Below are 19,577 nucleotides of genomic sequence, written 5' to 3' on the forward strand. Positions count from 1 at the left end.
GGTTTAGCCAGTTATGGAAGAACATAATAATAAAAAACATATTTAAAAAACATCTACAACCTGCAATTACGTCTATTAAAAACGGTTGTATGGGAGAGGGGGCATAGTAGGGTACTTAACGTTTAAACATCCCTAAAAACCAAAATAATATGATTAAATTAAAAGTTTTAACTTAAAATCATAGCTTAATAAACTCCAATTCAATAGAATCTGACAATCCTTTAGACACTTCCAGCCTACTAATATAAACACCGGGCTGCCTAAGGCTTTGTGATGTGACTATTATTCTTTTTTGATTCCTTTTAGATGATAATGCAACAACAGGACATATATAATCAAGTGTGCCCACGATAGGGTGTCTTAAATATGTAGAAAATTGACAGATTCTATTGAATTGTACTTTACATTGCGAATGACTATGGATACATTTATGTTGATAATTTAATTAAGCTACTATTTGTGAATACTTAAATGAAAAAAGGCATTTGACCCGCTATGCCCCGTGTATAGGGGTAAAGTGGGGTCTCCTATGGGGTATTGTGGAGTGGTCATAATAAATAACGAAACACAACTTCCAAACGAAATAGTTTTATTTCTTAGCAACATAACGACAGTTAAAAAAAAAAAATAACTACAACACTAGCATAACACATTCAGTACTAATCACAACCATAAGTACGTTTTAGAAAGGATCGGTGTTCAATTTCATTAAAATTTTTAAGAAAAACACTGGTTTTTATATTTTTGTTTATATCACACAAACGCGTGCCGCAATGGCGTGGCTCGCCTATGAAGGTCGTTCGCCGACTAAGAACCAATCATAGCGACGCATTTGTCAGTTTGTACGGCGTTCGCTTCGAGCTGCATAAGGCTCGCCCCGCTATGCCCCGTGGCCCCGTTATGCCCCCCCCCCTCCCCTACTTACCTAAAGATTAAATATAAGCATAAAAATAACTATGAAAATCTATTTAGGCACTGCAGAGTGATGTCCGTATTCGATAAAGTAAATATAGCCATAGTGCCTAACTCAGTACAACACTAATAATAATGCCTCACCTGAGTAAAAAAATAAGACCCGGCTATTTACGTAGTCCGCCTAAGGTTACATATTTGAATATCGAAAGTTAAAATATCTACGGGTAAAATGTCGATGTTCAAAATATTGAAAATTAAAATATCTACTTTATCAAAGTATCGAAAATTAAAATAACGAAAGTTTATATTGTCGAATGGTTAGATAATCTACGTCCAATATATCGAAAATATATTTATCTACAAAAGTGACATCGAAAGATATAAATATCGAATCCAAAATATCGAAGTACAGAGTATCGAATATCCTATGTATGAACTATCACCTGACAGAGTCGGCTCCGCGAAGCGGAGCTCCTATTCCGCTTAGTTTAGGCGCTTCGCGCCTTGACGCAATACTAACCTAACCTAACCTATTTAACATGAATTACCAAAAATAATTGGTTCGGTTAGGTTAGAACTGTGACCACAACAACAGAGCCGAGCGGGCGAAGCGAGCGTGCCACGGGAGCGGCCGGCGAGTTCTTTAAAATGACTAGATTATGTAAAATAAATGTTATAAAGAGAAAGGGCCAATAAATAAAGAAGATTTGTATGTACGATATTCAACAGATATATTGGCTATCGATATTTTTACTCATTCGATATTTTAATCAATCGACATTTCAATCTTAGACATTTTGACCATAGGTATAAAAACTTTCGATTTGTGATAGGTACAATCGATAATTTAATTTCCGATATTTTGAACATCAAATATTCAAATATGTTACCCTGCCTATAAGACCAAGGTGTAACAATGTATATGGCCAAAGAGTATGGACGAGCATACTGCCGAGTGTTTTAAATGGATTTCCAAGTAAACTACAAATAAAACTGGAAACTGTACCTACCCGGTAATCAGATAAGACGTTTCCTCAAGCGATATTTCCTAACTAAATAAATAAACTACGAAATGTCTACCCTATGCTTTGTGCCAGACTGTTATACAATACTGTATCGCAGTCTGGGGCAGCGCGTGCAAGACATACCTCTTAGAATTGGAGCGCGCCCAGCGTGCTGTAATCAAAGTCATGCTTAAGAAGCCTTTCCGATACCCTACCAGTTCCTTGTACAGGGAAACAGGACTTCTGACAGTTAGGCAGTTATATATAGTGAAAGCTGTAGGTCGCACCCATAGCCTTATCCATAAGTCTTGTCTGCATGAGCAATTACTTAAGAAAAGAGTATACCGGTACCCCTTCCAGTTGTCAAATCGGTATTTGCAAAGCGCTGCCCGTTCTTCGCACACCCTTACTACATCTATAATGTGGTAAGCAAGACACTAGTGGACATAAAAAAATGGGGGCTTGCCCGAGTAAATAGATCTGTGGGGATGTGGCTGAAGACACTTACATACTTGGAAACTGAGCACTTGCTTTTATCAGGTACGTAGGTGAACACACACAAGCACGCACACTCTAAAACACACACACACACACACACACACACACACACACACACACACACACAAATACGCACACGCGCGCCTGCGCGCGCACACACACCCTTTTTTCTATTTTTTTATTTTATCAGTATGTTATGTATATTGTGGCATTGGTAGTATCTAATTAGGAAGGTTTAATTCTGTTTCTTCTGAACTACCTCTGTACCCATGAAGAACACTGTAATTGGTTTTTTGTTTGGAATACCAACTCATCAGGGCGCCCAAGATACAGGCACTGCCTAGTTTGGGGCCCGCTGACACTGTATTTTAAGTTACACTGTTTCTAATCAATAAAAACTTTTCATTTTTCATTTTTTTCATTATTGTGCTAAATGAATAATTTTATATTGTATTAATATTAATAATTAATAATAATAAAACAATAATGAATTGTATTAAAGCTCCTTAACTCCAATAATCTTTAATAAGTACCTAAATTAAGATTAGAAGTTAAGCAAAGTAATTTGAAATAATTTTCAGAGAAATAAACAGTTTCAATTTTATTTTTTTAATATATCTAAGTAAGTATAGGTAAGGAAGGAAGTTAGGTAAATAATGAACGAGAAAATGCCTATAGTGATAGTCACATTATTAGGAACTATGTTTTATTTTAGAAAGATGGGGCTTGGCATAAAAGGCGCCTGGGTAAGTATTGCAGTCTCAATAATCACCCCTTTTCTAATAGATAAGTACCAATTTGGTCCAGACACAAAGAATAGTCTAGTCTGATCATAATAATAATATAACGGCCACTATAACGGCCCTGTTTTCTTACTGTGTAGTACATTCTGTGTGTATCTAACCTTGTTTCTTGTAGCAGTTGTTTTGAATTGGCTGGTTGCTTCTAGTTGTTGCCGTTAGCCATTTTCAAGTTAAAGAAGTTAGACGTGGAAAAGGGATTAGTAATAAAATTATAAACGCAATTTGGAATATGTGGAAAGTCAGAGTAGGTACTAAAATATTACTTAGACACTAAAAAATTGCATATATTTATAAATACTACCTGTTTTTAATGTTTTTTTTTAATTAATTGAAGGATAGTTCTTAACTTCTTACCTACCTACATTGGAATTGATTCCTGTTGATCTATACTTGGTTTGGATGGGTATTTAACTAAATGTAATCAAAACAACGTCAATTGGTGTCTTAAATATTTAAATTCCCCCATTAAACTATCTAAACATTTACATTTCTGTGTTGAAATACACTAGTCTAGTTTGTATTACAATGATAGATATGTAAAATGTTTAAAATCCTTGAATGTACCTACCAAGCTGGCAGCTGAAGTTTGTTTAAATTTAGTTAATTACTCATCCAAACGAAGTATAGGAATGCGACACGTAAAATAAGTAGGTACAGTCGACTACAAAGAATCGATACAGCTTAAGTTACTGTAGGGCTACTACGAAATTCGAAAATCGAAGTTCGTATCGTACCGGCCCTCTCGCTCTTGTATTAAATAATATTAGCGTCAGCGGGACGGTACGATATGAACTTCGTTTGTCGAGTTTCATTGTAGCCCTAGAAACATACCTACACGACTTAATTAACTATAAGTATGTTAAGGTTGTGTATATACACATTTTTGTAACTTTAGGTTAGGGGTACACACTGATGTATTAAACTGTAGATCCACAGTCGCGCGTCCGAATATGTCCGAGCCAAATGAGCGCCACTTTGGTAAATGTGGCCTTCTTTTTTCACAGTACGTTGTTGTCAGTGCAAGCGTAACGATGCCCACGTGCGTCTTTAAAAAGTGCAAAAATCACTCGCGAAAACGGAACAAATCTGATGGAATATCATACTTTCAGCGATTATTTGTTGTTTTTTCTATTAAATTCTAATAATCAGAGCGAAATATTAATTTAAATTAAACCCATTTCTATTAAAGCCATTTCTAAATTGCTAATTAAAACATAAACGTTGCCAGAATTCCACAATATTGACATATGTCTTGTCTTTGTCACACGCACAGGAAAGCATATCAGTAAAACGAAACAGATAAACAACAGAACATGAAACAAAAGTGTAGTGGAGTTGCCGTCACTCTATTTTATTTACCGAGTCGCCTAGCAACGGGTAGCTATGTCGTTTGAATATTTACCTTGAAGTTTGCGATTTTAATTATGTTTTATAAAAGCTTCGATAATATAATGTACTGACTGTCTGACTGTGTGGTTTATTCGTTTTTGTGCAAAATTAATAAAGCAATTTATGAACCACAAACCTCAATGACGCCAAACTTTGATAAAGCGCTCGCCAAATCTACACCGTATTAATCACTGTTTACCTATTGTTTTTTACACTAAAAAATCATAAGTATTTAACACTGTTTACAAGGTTTATAATACAGTTTACAATTTATTCACACTAGTTGAGCTTCTTATTAATTAATTACACAACATACGAAGTCCGCCAAATTTCCCGCGAAAGAACTGTGCTGACAGACAGCCTGCAATTTTTTTTGAGCTGCGCGCGGCGTGCGCTGGCAATGGTTTTAGAAGCAAACAGCCAGAACCAAGGAGGATGAGAATTCAAATTGTTTTTTATTCGAAATACTTGCACAAGTGCTTACATTTCGGTGATATTTTTAGAAGCTTTTCTGTAGCTTGCCCTGTTTGCTTATTTATTTATTTATTGTTTGTTTGGGTCAAATCTTGGAAGCTAAATTTGGTCACTTCCTTCCAGTGGTCCGATCGACTTGAAATTGGCATACTTATGTAAATTTGGTGACAATACAATAATCTGGTAGTGACATCTTGGTGGTTCTGTCAGAATCGTCTCTGCAGGAGGGAACTCCTCAATAGTTAATAGTACCGACTTGAAATTTGGTACAGATATGTAGTTTAGACGACAATTCAAGTACAGTCAACAAAAAGTACATTCGGCAAAAAAGCTTGTATTAAAAATTAAATTTTTAACAAAAACTTATTACAAGCATTATATTTATTTGCAGTGTAATGTAACTATGTTTGCTCTGGTGGAATCTTTCAACTCTAATTTGAAGTGGATATCTTCAACCGATTGAGCTGAAATTTTACACGCATGTATACTTAAATCCGATGACAATGCAATATTATTATAACATGGAGTTGATCTGATGATAAAGCTAGCGGGTGACCATAGGAACTCTGTGATAAACGACACGACCACATCGAGTTTGGACTCGTTTGTCGTCTTGACGAGTTTTTCGGTAACCAGGGGCTAAAGTAGGTCTCTAGGTGCAGCGTTTTGGGCTGTGCGTTGATATATCAACAGTCAGTTAGTCAGTTTATTATTTTAATTTTATATACATAGACAGTGCCGGATTAGCCCATAAGCAAATTAAGCGATTGCTTAGGGCATCACGTCTTGGGGCACCATAAACAGCACCAAATTTTTTTTTGTTAGCACATAAAAGGTAAGGCTGTTTGAAAATCCGCTCGCTCGTGCCTCCCCATAATCTCTATCGTCTTTCATAAATATAATATTTCGTCGTAATAAATACTTACTTATTTAAAATATCGATAGGGGGGGGGGGCATAGGCGTCCATTGCTTAAGGCATCAAATAGTCTTAATCCGGCTGTATATAGATTATCTCGAAAACGGTAAACATTTGGCTAAAGAAAATTAGCTTAATAGTTACCTTTTAATTTTTTTTAAATTTAATTGACAAAAACTTTTTATTACGAAAGTCCTCTCCGACAGTCCGAATGCATTCTTTGTTCTACAACCTAACCTCGTCCGTCTTAAGAAACGTCAAACTCATCCAAGCAATCTTGCAACGTCGCCTTCAATGTAGCAAGTGAAATTAATCCCTCTGCCTTTTCTGATAAGGCTTACATTCATATTCGAGCATGCGTATGTGAAATTGTGGAGTTAGCTGTCAAGTGTCAAGCGTTGTGGAGTTTTGCCGCTAGCGAAATTCAACTGTAATAGAGAGAAGACTAGGTTCAAATTTCGTCACGTATTCTTTATATTTGTTTGTGTGGTGGGATCAGTGTTTCTACGCACACGTAAATGTTTTTATTAATTGTGGAATATGGCCGCTAGCGAAATTCAACTGTAACTTAGTAAAGACTAGGTTCAAATTTCGTCACGTATTCTTTTAATTAATTTGTGTGGGTGATGATTTATTTGTTACACACAAATAAATAGTTCGGACATTCTTTGATGGAGATTTTGTTTGGCAATGTGTATCTACAGGTTAATACATCAGGGGGGTACACATCTATTTGTAGTCAACTGTACTTGCCCTATTTATACGTTTAACTAATTAATGATGTCCAACATTTATTGGTGGAATGTGTTCGGAATCGTGCTGCGAGGGAGGCATTGGTTGCAGCAGCCAACCTGAGCAAGTATGACACGGTATGTTTGTAGGTATTTTAGCTCAGCCGGCCTCAGACATGGCGTTAATGCTTTCAGGTTGGCTGATGTGACAAGAATTAGTTATTATCAATTTGATGTAATTTTTTTTTTCTGGTTAGTTAATGTTTTGCCCTATGGGCTAATGTGACAAATTTGTACGTTGCCCGTTTCAAATAAAAAAAAAAAAAAAAAATTAATTTAATAATATGAATTTCCTTTTTTAAAGTTGTGGACCATTGATTAAAGCGCAGATTGTTGTTTTTGTACAAATTATTATTTAAATTTATTTTGGCGCATTAATTACCATCAGTGCAAAAGTAAAACAATAAATGAATTCTATTGTACCGTAGATTGTACCCTATTCGAAAGAGTTACTATTTCAATAACTAAACGCAACGTAACGTCTGTCCAAATGTCAAAAGTTAAGTGACAGCGACGCGACGACGAAGCGAAAGACGAAGTATGCGAAGCAAAGATTACAGTATAGGTATATAGGGAGAGAAGTATTGCGAAGAGAACTTTTACTTGTTGTGGGTGAACTAATACAAGTTTAAAAATTAAGTATTAAAATCCATATAACAAGACGTTGACCGACCTAAGCCTACCGGAAGTCACTACAATATTTTTTTTCACTATCTATAACTTTTGTTTTTGTCAGCAAGTGTTTATTTGTTGAATAAAAAATGGAAGAAAGTCATGTTAATTCGTTCGCCGTATCTTTTGAAAACAATCGGGTATGTATCGTAGTTAGGCACTAAGTAGGTAAACAAAGCTATTTTGTTTGTACTGATTATAGGCTTTGTTTATTTTAATTCTGATCTTTTGAGTTATCATAATTTCTTTGCAATCATAATGAACAAGTTGTGTGACTATGCGGGGTTACTTACCTAATAATGCAATTAATTAACTGACTGACAGTGGACTTAACTGACACTGATAACCTCTTTTACATTCTGTATTGCTTAACTATCTTTTGAGACTATAATATTAATACATATTACTTGAGCAAAGGATAATAATAATAATAATAATAATAAATTCATTTATTTCTGGCAACTTGACCCATACATTCTGGGCCGACTTTAAAATGGTTCAATCCCAGTAACTGTTTTATTGGTCTTCTTTTTCTGTAGGTGTCCAAAACTTGTTAAATTGAGCCTTTTTGTTACCAGTTTTGATCACCTTTTATCATAGGGTACTTATCTAAAGTTACCCCTAAAAAGTTTTTGTTCACACAACAGGTTAATTTTGTCAGTTGTGAATTTTTTATAGCAAACTTGTTCAAACTGAACTTAGAGTTCTCAGTTTAATGTTTTTTGGAAATTATCCAACATGTATATAGTTTAAAGTTCTCATTATTATGGCAAAATTTGTACTGCACATAGTAAAGGTATTGTATAGATTGGTTGATTCACATTGCAAGAGCTGGCACAAGAGATATGTACCTCATCTCATATCTCTTTGGGTGTCAGTCCGGCTCCTAGATCTATCTCAAAACACTGTTTTCATAGCTGCCCATGAATTACATTTGTGAATTCGCAATTGTTATAAAAAATATCACCAAAAAAACTATTTTAATGTTATTTAAGCCTTACACTGATGGTTTAGCATAAAATGGATTAAATGACAGTAAATGACATTCAATTTCTGTGAATTTTTACTAATTTAAACAAGCAATTTTTGTATATATATATATGATCAATTCAATTCAATTCTTGAAAGTATAGCTCCATCAATACCATATATGATTCCGCTAATGTTGAGGTTGGAAAAGACACTATTGGTTAGCTGTTGTTCGGTAGCTTCAGCGTGCGTTACTACATACCTATATTAATAATTTCGTCAAGGGGTATGGTAGACTCGAACGAAATGCACATCAAATTGAAGAGCGTAAAAAATTTGTCAATCCGAGTTGACAACTTGTAGACGTAAAATTCGGATTATCGAGTATTTTCAATATAAACTTGAATAAATTACTAAGTATATAATGGCGTTGCGAAAGTAAACATGTCAAAGTCATCACATCAAAGTGGCGTTAATGTCACGTCATCACGTGTCACAGGTGTCACAGGTTTGCATTTCGTTCTCCATTGTGACCTTTTAAGTAAGGGCCCCACACACGGTACGATTCGTCGATTTTCATCAGATCGATCATACAGACTAATCGTACCGTATATGGGGCCCTTTAGGTCTAATTTCTTTGATTATGAGACAGAGACTCATATTATGTAGTCGGTCCCAACATGATAGTAAATTTTAAATATGGCCCCGACACCCGGAGAGCTAACATAAGTGCATCACAACTATTTCTAAATTTTATACTCTCTTTGTCGGTCCTTAACTAAATGCTCCTTTTATCCAAAAGTATATGGATGCAGTGTTGGTCTCTTTTTCTGGTTTTTCTGTGCATCCATGTCTCAGTTTGTATTTTCGATGTATGGATGCACACAAAGTTACAGGCAACAGCCTGTACTGTACCAACTAGTCCATTACATAATCGGAGTTGTCTCCTTGATCTGCGGCTTTCATTGACGATTGACAACCACAACAACAATTGAACAATGGAAATTGGGCTTAGGGCTCCCGAACAATCTTTTTTCATTTCATGCCAAGATGTTTTCCTGCATAATTCCTCTGATCTTCCTCAAAACAATTTCCTTTGATTCCTGGGTCATCTCATGAGTTTTTGCTGTTGTGAGGTCCACTCAGAGTTTTGGCAGCTCTGGTGTGTGGTGTCATCCATTATTTCCAAATGGCTGAAGCATGAAAAGGTAACAGACAGAGTTACTTTCACATTTATAATATTAAGAAGGATGTTTTTATGAAGTTGCGTACGGTACGACACATCACCATAAATTATATCGTAAGTTGCCAGCTTGGTACTGGCTGGCACTGTCAGATTCTTTTATACTCGTAGCTACCAACATCCATTACCTATTAAAGGCCCTGTCCGCGCTGCGAATTTTTTCGTAAGGCTGGAAACAGTGCTCGACCGACGGAGTAGCTATATCTATGCGAGTCTATGAATGCGCACACAGCTACGCTGACGGTACGCGCGTGATTTGGTACGCGCCTACGGTCGGTCGAGCCGTCGGTCCGGCTCGTCGGTCGCGCGGCGTTGGTCGACCGTCGAGCTATGAGATTGTATGGATGCGTTCAGTGCTTCGCTGACGGAGCGACCGACCTGTGAACTGTACACACGCGTCGCAGTTCGCCGTCAGTGTAGTACTGAATGAATTTTCGCAACCGACGGTCAGCGCTGATGGTCAGGACGTACGGTGAGGACGTACCGTCGGTCGAGCACTGTTTCCAGCCTAAGAATTATATTCCGCGCTTTAGGTAGGTACAAACAATACAAATATTCTTTACTGCACACCATAAATCAGTACAAAAAACTTATAATATAAACACTTAGATTAAGGGTAGACAATAGGCGGTCTTATCGCTTAAAAGCGATCTCTTCCAGACAACCATTTGTACATACAATTTCTTTGCGATTTTTTTTCCACCAGTGCGGATACTAGTATAAGATTGAATGTGCTACAGAATAGCGAGAAAAAAAACCGCGCGGAAAAAAAATTACAGTGAGGACAGGGCCTAATCTTTTTTGTTAAGTTATTGCACAGAGAGCAGGAGCTCCCTACTACCTATATTGCTAGCGTGCTTGTAACAGGAGTCATGTTTCTTTGGGCATGCCTACCCAAATCTTAAACATTGTTATATGGTTCTAATTTGAACTTCGTATCCGATTAACAAAGCATTAAATCTCGGCTTCAAAGCTGAGTGTTCCACTGCCACGGCGTTACTTATTAAATTACAGCATTACCGCTTACATAGGATCGCGGAGAATAGTGTTAATACTGTCAGTATGTGGTTCATAAATAAGTGGTTTACACGTCATGACACGCCAATTACTTAATACAGCTTAATTGTGGGAAATTAATAGACTACTAAGTACACAGTTTCTACAAAAACGTAGCCCTAAAATATGAAAAACTTTTGGCCAAGAAAATGTTCACTCCTTATGATTTGTGGAAGCAATGGACTACTTCAGTTAGCGTAAATATCAATTTTATATTTTAGCTCTCGACGGGAAAAACATCTAGTGGCTTTTTTAAACTACGTGGACGTGTTGTAAAGGAAGGATCGAGCGAATGATGTCGCTGGATACGTGTTTAAACTTTTTAAAAGGAACGATAAAATTGCATTAGGTATGTCGCAGTCGCAGCGAGAAACTGCCATATCGAAGTTCTTCTCTGGACATTTCTGTACGATTCTCAACGTAGGCATCGTACTTTGTACATTTGTTGAATCGTACATGTTCCCGTTTGCTATCATCAAGTGGATGATTATCGTCGCAAAATATAGAGATATTGGGACTCTTATAAAGAGTTACATAAGCCCACCAAATACACCGTCACGGTTTCGGTATAACTATACGTTGGAACTGATGACAGCGTGTAAAAATTACAATATTGAGCAGGCAGATGTGTTAAGAATTGAGTCTCATGTGAGTGTGGTGATGGAAAGTGAAGCGGGAGAACCTTATGACTTTATACAGGTATGAAATACAAAATACTATATTGCAGAGGCTCCTAAAGTACTTATGTAAGGTTTGCTCTGGTCACTGTCACACGTATCTAGAGCTACATGCATCTATTTTCTTTTAGACTGACACTATAAAGAAAATAAGCATAGCACTGCATTCTGCCGTGCCGTGCTATAGATATCAACAGTAAGCTTGATTTTGACCAAGATCAAAATTGGAGTTACTCAGCAGTAAGTTGGCAAAATCTGACTAACGGGTATTAGCATATTCAGCAGGGTGTGTAATGATCGGTATAACAACATTTGATTTAATTTCACTGGATATAACAACATTTGATATAATTTCCAAGGCTAGGAGCTTCACTGAACTTTTATATAAAATAAACCTAACCTAACCCAAAGTACATCAAATCGAATTAATAACAATAGATATAAGTTTGGAAATTGAATTATATCAAATGAAAATTATATAAATTGTAGCATTATATCAATTGTTGTTATATTCTTCAAACGGCACCCTATTTAGAAGAAAGAAAGAAAGAAAGAAAATACATTTATTCACAACACAGACACAACAATAGTATTAAGTACAAATAGACAACACGTAGGAAAGTATGTGTCATTGCGGTTGTGAATCGGACACTGCTCAGCATAATGCTGAAGCGTTAATAATAAACACCCCAGCGCTGATTTTCAGCCAGCACCGTTGGTGACCTCGGACCGCTACAAAGATATTATAGGTATTTAGCATACTCGTTAGTCAATTTTGGCAAAAATAAAAAATAAACATACTTAGGTACTGCTGTTATCGATCACACGGCAGTATTGTTTAGCATAGATTTACATATAATCCAGATTACCGCTACTTCCAGTAAAGTTGTTTTACGTGAAACAAATAAAATACTATATATTGTTGTGTCTGGAGTACGATATAAAAGGGTAGAAAATGACGAAAAATAATAAATATTATACGTAATTGTTACACGTCCAAGCATTTCAGGGAAAAAATTGAATTGCTACGAATAAAGTTGCGCCTGTTGCGAGCTATGCCAACTTATTGACCAAATAAGTGTTTCAGTACCGAATACTTAATAGGTCTACCATTACTCAGCAGTAAACACGCTTATTCAGCCATTATTCAGCTTCTCATCGCCATTTAGCTGTATGGTCATTTTAGACATTATTCGTCGGAATCGGATAAAGAGTGGAAAACCCTTGTTGTCCGAAAAAAATCACTTTAACAATCCGATCCTTTAAAAAAACTATTTGTGCGTGATTTCTTACAATTTTATTTTAAATTGTTAACAACTTTCCCAAACCAATTCTAACTAAACCACGGAATTAATTTAGCTTACGTAATTGCATTTAATTTTACTAACCCAGCAGTTATAGCCAAAATTTTAGACAAGACCGAAAATAGTTGCCCGGAAACATATACACGCTGTAGTTCTCAATGTGTATTTTACAAAATCACGGGTCATTTTCTGACTCCAGCAGAACCGATGTTGCCAGAATTAAGCAATCATACATAATGTTTGTAGAATTTAAGAAAATAATTGTACCACTATATCATATCACTAAATCAAGTTTCTGCCGAAACACAATGTCACATTACAAATGTATTAAAAACAAACGTTGGACCATAATCGTCATAGTTATAAAGTGCCCAACACTTTGTTTTATCACCCAACATAATGGGTAATAATCCACTCCATTAATTTCATGACTTGACTTCTCGCTTGTAATTTCCATTAATTAAATTGATAACTATGTTTAATTTGCCGAATTGTATCAAGCATCTGGCTTCTAGGAAAATTACACGGCACGCCACATGCGAAGAGGCAATTAGATTGATCAAACACTATTCGAGCTTCTATAAATACGAATACCTACGTGCATCAAATAGTAACAATTTAGCACTTAGAATGGTACGAAATGCAGAAAATAATAGTACATTACCGCAGAGTCCAGTAAGTAAGTCATCCTGGACGAGTAGAAGTTTGTAGTTCGGCCATCAATGATGGTTGACGATGATGATGATGATGATTTAGACGATTGATGATGGTTTAAGGGATGGCCGAGTAGACGACCGGATGGCCGAGTGGTTAGAGAACCTGACTACGAAGCTTAAGGTCCCGGGTTCGAATCCCGGCCGGGGCAGATATTTGTATGAATAATACGAATGTTTGTTCTCGGGTCTTGGATGTTTAATATGTATTTAAGTATGTATTTATCTATATAAGTATGTTTATCCGTTGCCTAGTGTCCATAGTACAAGCTTTGCTTAGTTTGAGACTAGGTCAATTGGTGTCAAGTGTCCCATAATATTTATTATTTATTTATTTATTTAAGGTAATGATGATGATGATGATGATTGTTAGTCATGGTGATGATGATGGCGATGATGATGATGATGATGATAATGATGACATGGAACCATTTCAAAACACTAGTTAACTACACCCAACACTGCCGCTGGGCCCGCACGCTGTTTGTGACGGGTTCCAAATTTTAAAAGGAACCCGTTACTGTCCAGGAAGTAATTTCATACTTACTTCCTGGACACTAGCAGCTAGTCTCCAGGATGCGTTACTTTCTACGACTTTTTTGATGACGTAATGGCAACTTTTCATACCATTTTTGAGAAAAACTATTTTACGGTATTGTTATTGTGCGCCATTTATTATAACGTAAAAGAAAATCATTTTTAACTGCTACTCCCGGAACTTAATCACGTAATGACATTTTCATCACACTTGTCTTGCTCGTCAGTGACGTTATTCCATGCCTCCATTGTTCCCGCGGGAATTATAGATTTACGTACTTATAGTTTTCCCTCCCCAAGGGAGTTGTGACTTTAGTTATAAAAAGTTAGTAGGTAAGTACGTCATTTCCGACTAAAGAGGTTTCAAGTCAGCCAACGTTTTATTTACATCTTTAAAACTTAGATATAACCTAATTTTACACCATAAAAATTTGCCACGCTTCATGAAACTTCGTTATTTTTATAGTTTAAATATCGAATTGTTTTGCAATAATTTTTGTAAATATTTTTTTAGCATTTTGGAACAATCTGGCCGTAAGACCTTTCAAATTCTGACCTTAACACGGTTCTTAGTATTATCTATGGTAGACGACTCGAAAAAAGGGACAATCAGGAGAGCTACCACGAAATTCGAAAATCGAAGTTCATATCGTTTTCCTGACACTAATATTACTTAATACGAGAGTGAGAGGGACGGTACGATACGAATTTCGACTTTCGAATTTTGTAGTAGCCCCCTGTATTGGCGGGTAGCCATATTTTATTCAGTTGTTTTCTTAGCGTCTTGCTTTTGCTGAGCTGAAAGTGTTTGGACACAAAATTATTTAATTTTTTGCATTTTTTTCCTCGGAATGTGATGAAAATCACTGTGTGATTGCCTCCGGCGTCGGGCTTCTAATAGACTCTCGTTAGTAATCCCCTTCTTACGCCCCTTAATGCACAATGTACTATTCTTTAAATTATCTCGACGGTTAAGCCACATTACGACGGCCGCGGTCACGAGTAGGCTGACGTGTAGAGTATCCCGTTTGTTTAGCCACAAGAGTTTTCCTAACTACCCCCACTTATTTTGTACCTACCGGCACTCTAACCAAAAACATTTTGAAACTCAAGTGTCACGCCAAATAAAAAGGAAGAGTTCTGCGTTTGAGAAGTACTTAAAAAGTGATCAAGGCATGATAATGACGGGTCTGCAGCTGAGTCCGCTGATCTGGCGCCATCTTAGGATGTAGCGTGCGGGTAATAACTAAATTACTTAAATCCTTTACATTCGGTTAAATACTCGTATCTTTCAATCGCTGTCTCTTGAAATTAGATAGCACGGTGGCAATAAAAAAAGTAGCACTCCCTGTCCAAAATGACTCATAACGTTTTAAGATAACTGCGCGTCTCCAGTAGCATTCCCAGTATAATAAATACTTTAATATGACACTAATAAAGTGACCCGCAATAAAGATAGGACTCGAATAAGGACAATATGACGAGACATAAAACCGGCATGGGAGTCACGTTTATGCTTAGCGTAATGGTGTCTGGATTTAAGTTACAGACCGTTGTTTTCTTTATTAGTCGAAATATAATAATATTGTATTGCTATAGAAAAGTACTTATAAAAATAAAGTAACAGTAAAATATATGTTTGTGTGTGCCTGCTAAATACAACATAAAGAAAGAAAGAAAGTTTTCGTTGTTTTTTCCATGTTCATAATAGTATAAGAGCTACTGGTAAACAGCAAGGCGCTCTCTGACGATACTTACACGATGTACTTGTATAGCGATGTAGGTAGTTAGCTACCCTGTAGATATAAAAGTTTATCTAACAGTAATGACTAACTAAATATCTGTTTCAGGAAGAAGACCTAAATACTTTGAATAAGCTTACGTTTAGAACGTTAATGAAATTTTAAATTAATGAATGCATTACTGTTCCAGCTTACCTACTGCGGTCAAGATTGCCAAAGAATCCCGCCGGCCTTATGGAAAATGTATGGTGCTAAAGTACGATATTTAGACTTAAGGTAAGTAGAAATCGTATATGTACTTATCATTAGGTTCAGGGCCAATTGTGCAGCTCTCTGATACGTACCCGATATTTTGTCTGGTATCTGTAAGCTATACCGATCTAGTGAATAAAGTTTTTCCATCGTTTTTTATCGTATAAGTTCGTATTTCTCTTAATTTCGCAATTGGCGTCAGTAAGCTAGTTGAGATAGCACGATAGGTAAATACTAACTGTTCCGACAATATACTTACGATGGCAAAACCATGCATCTGTATCTGTTTTACTTGTTCGATTAAACGCAGAGGGAATTATTTTTTAATCTGTGTTCCCGAATGATACAATTACTTAAATCTGAAGCATTTTATAATCGTTCCCCGTCGCGTCCGTTCTTACTCCGGGATTTGTAAAGTTCTCACTTGAAGCTAGACATAATCCACTTGAAGCAATTTGAATTTAAAGTAAGTGCAGGTCAATGTTCGTGAAACTTTTCCTTGCATATATGTTTACCTGATAGTTGTAGGAACAATAAGCATGAGTTGCACCAAGTCACTAGAAGCATAACCAATGTTAATTCAGTCATCAAATTCTTAGACTTAACATTGTTACCAAGTAGTCATAAAATTCTACATTTAAAATTACAAAAGACAAAAAATTTAAAATACAAAAAGTAAGTCTTATAATGTACATTTTGGTGCAATTTCTTTGGTGTGCATGTCTTGAGTGGAGACCGCGTCTCGGCCAAACGTAGTGTAGGACGCCCTCCGGCCAGGTGGCGTGACGATCTGCGAAAGGCTGCTGTGAGAAGCTGGATGCGTCTAGCCGAGGACAGGGCGCAATAGCGCTCTTTGGGGGAGGCCCATGTCCAGCAGTGGACTGCTATAGCCTGATGATGATGATGATTTTGGTGCACACTATCAATTTGCGGTCTAACATTTTGAATTCCATCCGTATCGAATTCTTTTTATCCTTTCTATTTCTCTAAATATTTACTGCAAATACTGCAATGATAGCGCGTAAAAAACTGAAAATACTGACTGTCGCTGTTATGCGCATTTTGATGTTGTTCTGTAGGCCGATTTTTCTACACCACTTGAAAATTAGTAACGTTGGTAGTGTAGTAAAAATATGAAAGCTCTACACAATTTGGTCAACTTATTGAAATTTTTGTTGCTGCAGGAAAATACGTAGAAAAATATTTACTACCTACTTTCGAATGGTAAATTTTCTCGGGTGTGACTTCTAAAATTGACTGAAGAAACTCACGCTATTGATGCAGAAGTAGATAACTAAACTTTTAATAATTAACACAAAGATTGCCGACGGCTTTTGTTAAGGTGCTTTTCCACCAGCGATGTAGGACGAGACGGTACTTGAAATTTGTATAGTAAAATTTTAATTCTCTCGTTGCGCATCTTCGGTGGAAACAGTATGGTTTGTGGAGTGTGCGATACGAGAGTTTTGTTTTTTGTTACTGTAATAATGAGCCGTATGACTGCGTACATAGTGTTAATATATATAGTTTATATCTGCGTACATAGTGTGTATCCGTCCGCGCGGTATTTACTGGTAATTTTTGGTGGAAATTGGTCGGCGCGATTTCAGTTATCGTCTCACCTCGTCTCGCCACGCTAGTGGAAAAGCACCTTTAGGTAATATAATGCTTACTGATCACGTTGTATTTACCTACAGCTTCAACAGTATTGAGACTCTAAGAGGCTTTGAACACTTCCCGAGGTTGGACGAGCTGATACTAGACAACAACAAACTGAACGACGGAGTCACCTTCCCACTTCTGCCGCATTTAAAGACCCTCTCGATCAATAATAATCAGGTATGCATATATCTATAGGAAGCATATGCCCTGCTATGTAAGCTACTAGAACTCCAATAAAATTTCACCCACATTCTTCTAACATTATGCAGTTCACTATTCATTTAAAATTATGCAATAGGTAGTACGTAAAGTTTGTATGGATACTACGTTCATATTAATTCATCGTTAATTTATATATTTATATAAACTTATTCTAGTAATTCTGAATTCTTAATTTGTTGATTTTCGGCCGATTGCATAAAAATTGCACTCTTAAAGTTTTGTGGGGATCAAAAGCATTTATGATTTCTAGTAAATTTTGCTCACCTCGTTATTCTCGTAAATAGGTTCATAATTATGTAGATCAGAGTGAATACATTCAGTCAATTCACCAGCTTAGTATTATAGATGGATCTGTAAGAGCTAAGAGAGAGTTGCGTTGGCCGAAAAATAGTTCACCAACAGTAGTGCCCTTTTGTAAATCTATACCTTTTGTTATTTTGACATTCAATTTGTAACAAGCCAATGCAGTCGATTTGTTTTTTCTAAACCCGTTTTGCTCTTGTTTTAGAATGTTATCTTTAGTGAAAAAACTGTCTAATCTTGTGTAAAATGCCTTTTAATATATTTTTGACAAGACGGGAATTAATGTTATCGGTTTATAATTATTTAGGTTAGTTTTTTCTCCTTTCTTAAATATAGGCTTGACGATGGATTTATTTAGACTAGTAGGGAATGATCCGTATTCAAATGATAGATTTATTAGGTGTGACAGATGAATTGAGAGTGGAAATGCAGTTGATTTTAAGATTTTTGTTGGTATTTAATCGAAACCGGTAGCCGGTGTGTGTGTGACGACAGTCTAGTGGCGAGTGGCGACGGCGCGGCGCCCGCGCTGGTCGCCGTGTGCGTGTGTGGGTGCGCCGTCGATACACACGTGCTACATTCCGTTTAATTTAAGGTTTGAATTAACGGTCAGATTTAAAAAAGTGTGCAAATTTTACCGTTAAGTTTCAAATGTTAAAATAAATGGAATATAGGCGTCAACAACCACGCCATATCTTAGCTATTTCTGTAGGGTACATGGTTTTTTTCATATAGAGCCTCAACAAAGCATTTAACACTCGTCACGTCACGCTAAAATACTCTTTTTACTATCAAAATTAACATTTGTAATTAGTGTTTTGCATTCTCTTCAGGCAGACTAAGTGCACATTTTGTCTGGCAATCGCAACTAAGTAAGCATAAAGAGGCGCCAGGTGCCATTCAGGTACACGTTAATTATTGCTACAAACTTCACCCATGTGAGATATAATTTGATATCAAGCCAAGTTTCCAGGGAATTGCGAAAACGTGTGAGATTAATAACATAAGAGTTCAAAGTCAATTGGGATGCACCAAAAAAAATAACCTATAGTTTTTATCTTATTTTTGGAAAGAATAGGATATTTTAAGATACCATTTTCATTGATTTTGAATTTGGATTAGTATTTATTTTTTTTACATAACATAATCTGTGGCATTACAATTTGACAATAATTCAAGCACGGTTTAGGGTCCTAAATGAACCATGACAAATAGTTTTATTTTATTTCTCTTCTTTTAGCTTCGATTATTCCTTTGTTTATTTAATGGTGTGATAGTAAATAGATATCTTTTTAAAAATCTGATATTTAAATTCCTTTGTATTTACTTGTAACATAGTAATTTTATAATTTAATTTGTAAAAATACATTGGAAATACTCTTATACATTTCGGACTTTACGATAAATGACAACTGTTTAAGCCCAGTTGCGCAT

General features: G+C 36.2%; 1 protein-coding gene across 2 annotated transcripts in view; it reads left to right on the top strand.

Moving 5' to 3' along the window:
* Positions 1-7,339: 7,339 nt before the first annotated feature.
* LOC141427395 (leucine-rich melanocyte differentiation-associated protein-like) overlaps positions 7,340-19,577 on the top strand; it is a 33,834-nt gene continuing 21,596 nt past the window's right edge. Inside the window, exons 1-3 of one of the 2 annotated variants that reach the window (XM_074086760.1) lie at positions 7,340-7,603; positions 15,895-15,980; positions 17,654-17,795. In XM_074086760.1, the coding sequence (XP_073942861.1) occupies positions 7,553-7,603; positions 15,895-15,980; positions 17,654-17,795 (279 nt within the window). In that variant the 5' untranslated portion in view covers positions 7,340-7,552. Of the gene's footprint in view, positions 7,604-10,739; positions 11,431-15,894; positions 15,981-17,653; positions 17,796-19,577 lie in introns of those variants that run through there. The other variant, XM_074086759.1, reaches the window with a different exon arrangement.

This window comes from Choristoneura fumiferana, chromosome 4 (assembly GCF_025370935.1).
Source record: "Choristoneura fumiferana chromosome 4, NRCan_CFum_1, whole genome shotgun sequence".
Taxonomy (NCBI): domain Eukaryota; kingdom Metazoa; phylum Arthropoda; class Insecta; order Lepidoptera; family Tortricidae; genus Choristoneura; species Choristoneura fumiferana.